This window comes from Penaeus chinensis, chromosome 7, assembly GCF_019202785.1.
Source record: "Penaeus chinensis breed Huanghai No. 1 chromosome 7, ASM1920278v2, whole genome shotgun sequence".
Classification (NCBI taxonomy): Eukaryota; Metazoa; Arthropoda; class Malacostraca; order Decapoda; family Penaeidae; genus Penaeus; species Penaeus chinensis.
The window spans coordinates 8,526,509-8,531,219 of NC_061825.1; the positions used below are offsets into that span (position 1 = coordinate 8,526,509).

Below are 4,711 nucleotides of genomic sequence, written 5' to 3' on the forward strand. Positions count from 1 at the left end.
TAGTCAGACCATATGTTTTCAAAATATAGAATATAGTGTTAGACAGAGACGCACATAGATTAAAGTAACATGAAGTCAACATGCTTCCGATTTGCAAAATGCCTACCTGTGCCTTCACGCCTCTTAGATGCATGAAGATCCTAGTTGTCGAGCATAAAAATCTTGTCGGATCAGTACTAGCAATAGGAAGAACGCACTTGGTAGCCTCTAGTTCCTACAAAGAAGCTGCTTTAGCAAAACATTTCTTGATTCTCGGTTAACAACTCTTAGAAGCTTGTCACGGCAACTTCCATCTTTTTGTGGCGTGAAACCATTTCCCTGTTTTCTGTGTTGCGATTTCTAATTTTTGTTTCTCGTTTTCTTTCTTTTCAAGGACACACCTTCTGTAAGTGGCATCTCCCCTGCACCAGTCCGACAAACAGTAGTGTTCTGTTAGGGGGCTTAGTGAACCCTTTTTCACTTTTTTTTTGGGGAGGAAGGGGCAAGTCCAGAATTATGCAGATTGTTTCCTTACTTTGATTAATTGATTCAGAGAAATAGAGGTTTTTTTTCCATTAATAATGCTGGGTTTGATTTGTGATGATCATGTCTTCGAAGGTTATGCTTTTATTCTGCGTAGAGAAGATATATTTTTAGCAGATAAAATCATAATTTTTTTTCTATATATTTAAGTTAATCATGTTTCTGGATTTGCCACCATCTGCATGAATTATAGATATATTAGACATACATAATATAACTTTGAGCCTTGGCATGCATACTTTTAGTCCAACTAGACGAGTTTACTTAATATCATGAACTATTCCAACATAAGATCATATTCAGCACACACCTACACATACTCCCACACGCTCACGGACGAGAAACTAACCCGCCCTGTCACTCCAGCTGCGTCAGGAGGTGGTGGAAGTGATCGGTCAGCTGCGGGTTCTGACGGACCAGCTGAGACACCGCAGAAGGAACTCGCTCACGTCCCTCTCTACCAACTCCTCTGATGAGCTCTCGCCGGATAAGCTTAAGGTGACTGATCAGTTCCGTGACGTCACTGTTTGTTGCTTTCTTTAGTTTTATGTATTCTTTGATTTAGGGGTTTTATTCCTTTTATTCTTTAGTTTTATGTATTCTTTCATTTGAGGTTTTATGCTTTCTGTTCTTTAGTTTTATTTATTCTTTAATTTAGGGTTTTGTTCTTTCTTGTTATCGGTATTATATATTTCTACTTTTGAAAAAATTCCCTTATAGTTTTTTTATGATTTGAAATATGGCTTTATGTCTTTTTATGGTACGTCTTTCGTTTGTTTATTTTTGTTCAATTCATGGCTTGTAAAACATACAGTAGCTTTTGGATATAACTTTGTCCTTGAATTAAAGTTTCATCGATTATATATCTCTACCTTCGAAACAGCAGTCTGAGATTCACAGCATACAGGTCCTTTTGTCGTTCCCTTCCCTTTAACCTCCCTTCTCTTACGCCCCCTCGACGTCCTCGCCTCTAAGTATACTCCTTCTTTCAGACCGGCGTCCTCGGGGCTGTAGCGAAGGAACTGCGTGGTCTGGTGCGGGATCTCCTTCGTCGGGAGGCCCAAGGGCAGTGCGGTGCATGCGGACGCGGAGGAGAGGACCGCGTGCAGCTGGAACAGGAAGTCCACCGCGCTCTCGAAGCTGTTGATAAGCTGAACATCGAGCTTAACGACACCAAAGATAAACTCAAGGCCAAGGTGAGCTTTTTTTTTCTGAGTGTAGAAGGGTGGGGTTTAGTTGTCGGTTTTGGTAAGAAACTTTGAAAAGAATTAAAGTTTAATGTAAAAAAACAGAACATCGGCTCATGTTACGGAAGATAGAAAATAAACACAAAGTAGCATTCTTGTACTTAGCAGATAACGTATATATCAGTAAATAATGAGAGATCGACGCAGGCATATCTTCTAGTATATATATATATTAATGATTTCTAACTTAGGTTACTTAAGTTCTCTCGTCCATACCGAGCATTCGAATTCATGGATTTGCAAACTCAACTCAAAGACATGGCATTAGTAAACTCTGTCCACACACTATAGAAGTTTAAAAGTTCATTCATAAAATCACTGTATCGCTCCATTCATCCATTATTGGTTTCTCCTAACACTGCAACCTGATTTTCAGAGCGACGAAGCCGATGAGTTCAGTCATCAAGTGACACTCGGGGAGGCGCAGCTCAAAGCCGTCAAGGAGGAGAGAGACAACCTCAAGCATGACCTCGGGAACACGCACCTTGCCAAGGACGAACTGGTCAAGAAGGTGAGAGAGAGAGAGAGAGAGACAGAGAGAGAGAGAGAGAGAGAGAGAGAGAGAGAGAGAGAGAGAGAGAGAGAGAGAGAGAGAGAGAGAGAGAGAGAGAGAGAGAGAGAGACGGGTAAAAAGAAAGAAATCCGTTTATCCAGAAACGTGTGAATGAAACGGCGAAACTTGAATGAGCCAGAAAGAGAACAACAGCACACAGCCCCTTAACACGCCCTCCCCTTCTCCAGGCGTGGGACATGCGGGACAACGCCGTGGCCCGCAAGAACGCGTGCGAGATCGAGCTGGCGAGGACCCGCATCGACGTCATGCAGATCAACTCGCAGCTCATGGAGGCGATCCAGCAGAAGGTGGAGCTCTCGCAGCAGCTGGAGCAGTGGCAGGTGAGTGCGGGGCCTGCGCTTGGGTGGTAGTTGCTATGGTCACAACAATAATAACAGTAATGGGGATGCTAATCATAGTACTGATGTGGATAACAATGATAATCACCGTTACTGTTAGTGTTACCATTATTAAAGATATTGTTATTATTATCACTTAGTTTTTTTTTTTTAGTGCTCATGATAATGAAAATGATGACACCAACAACACTATCCATAACATTTAACCGTACCCTGTTCGCCCCCCGCCCCCCCTAACGCCCAACTGTTCCCGCAGGTGGACATGCAGCAGCTCCTGGACGAGCAGATGAGGAAGAAGCTGTCCAAGCTGGAGATGGCCGCCGGGGCGTCGCGGGCCCAGGTCCACGCCCAGACTAACGGCAGCGACTCCGACTCCTCCTGCAGCGGCAAGGCCTCCCCGCGGAAGAACTCGCGCCTCTTCTCCCTCCTGACGACCCTCAAGCGGTAACCCGAAGACCGGGAGTCAGTGGCTGGTTAGGGAAGAAGGAAGAAACTGTAGCTTCATCAGTGACTATGTTCATTCTGTTTTTCTTTATTCGTGTGAAAGGAACGACGTCATCATCTCTGTAACACCTTTTTAAGGAAAACCTGGATTCTTTCTGTTGATGTTATTAGAACTACAAAAAAAACAAAAAACAGCGGATTCACTTGTAATACTTAAAAAAAGCAAAATGGCATTATTGTGTATATGTTAAAAAAAAATGTTTGGATAAAATTCATGCAAAATCACTAAACTACGTTAACACACGCGAGGCCTTGCAACACCATGTCGAAACTTCAGGGTAAAGGTTCACGGTGTCTCTCTTGTATGGTTTGATGGTCGTGCGAGGAGCATGGTATTCCCGAGACAGTCAGACCCTGAGCCACCTTTGTGCATACACAGTCTCTGTTTAGAATGTAAGATTTCCTGTTTTATTTTCTTTACGATTGGTCATTATTTTCTCCCACACTCGCAGAAATAAGCCTTAATAGGTTTAGAAACTCTCCCAAATGCTACTCACACGATGGCCTTCCGATTTGAGAAAAATATATATGTTAACAAAGTATTTATAGATATACACAGTTTATCTTTCAAATACTAGAATGCTACTTCGTATTTATCTTATTTCTTGCAACATCACGACCCGTTGGTTTGGAATTTTTGAACGTTAAGCTTTAATTTGAATATTTTTGTAACTTGCCTATAACAAGTTTTGTTTTGTGGCAATGGGTGAATTTTCTTTCAGCAATAGAGACAAAGAGAAAGAAGTTTAATATTTTAAGGTTAAGGAAACATTCTAATGCAATAAAAATACGTTATGATATCTTATAAAAAGTTTTCTTCTTTGTTGAAATGATTTTTTGGAATACACTGCAGGCAAAACAGGCGGGATGTACAAAGAAGGAGATTTTATTGATCTGAAAATGAAAAAAATAATCTCTAAAGAATAGTTTTTATAGATATATATTGACGTAGTAATAATATACTGTACTTAGCTGTGATATACTGAGCTCTTATTTGGCTTCTACATATTTGCATTCCCCTTTTCCGATTCCATTTGACCAACTTCCTAGTCTTGATAACACTGATAAAGCCTCAGTATAAATATTATACTGAGTTTGAAACATTTAATGACGAAGCTGTAAGTGGTAAGCATTAACATGGTTTTTTTTAACACGATTTACACATGTATATTAAAGCCATTTCTTTAGATTATAAGTTCTTCGACATATGGTCATGTTCGTGCTTACATTACTGCATGAAGCTTATATATTTACGTGTGTTTGTATTTGCTAGTACAAGCACACATAAGTATGTATGCAAGCGTGTGTGTGTGTGTGTGTGTGTGTGTGTGTGTGTGTGTGTGTGTGTGTGTGTGTGTGTGTGTGTGTGTGTGTGTGTGTGTGTGTGTGTGTGTGTGTGTGTGTGTGTGTGTGTGTGTGTGTGTGTGTGTGTGTGTGTGTGTGTGTGTGTGTGTGTGTGTGTGTGTGTGTGTGTGTGTGTGTGTGTGTGTGTGGTGTGTGTGTGCGTGTGTGTGTGTGTGTGTGTG

The 4,711-nt window shown here is 41.2% G+C and overlaps 1 protein-coding gene across 2 annotated transcripts in view; it reads left to right on the forward strand.

Annotated features, from left to right (window-relative positions):
- The window catches only part of LOC125026771 (bicaudal D-related protein homolog), a 164,346-nt gene extending 160,228 nt beyond the window's left edge, over positions 1-4,118 (forward strand). Inside the window, exons 8-13 of one of the 2 annotated variants that reach the window (XM_047615368.1) lie at positions 374-385; positions 889-1,020; positions 1,515-1,718; positions 2,146-2,280; positions 2,511-2,663; positions 2,938-4,118. In XM_047615368.1, coding sequence (XP_047471324.1) covers positions 374-385; positions 889-1,020; positions 1,515-1,718; positions 2,146-2,280; positions 2,511-2,663; positions 2,938-3,129 — 828 coding nt within the window. In that variant the 3' untranslated portion in view covers positions 3,130-4,118. The remainder of the gene's footprint in view (positions 1-373; positions 386-888; positions 1,021-1,514; positions 1,719-2,145; positions 2,281-2,510; positions 2,664-2,937) is intronic. The other variant, XM_047615369.1, reaches the window with a different exon arrangement.
- Positions 4,119-4,711: the final 593 nt, after the last annotated feature.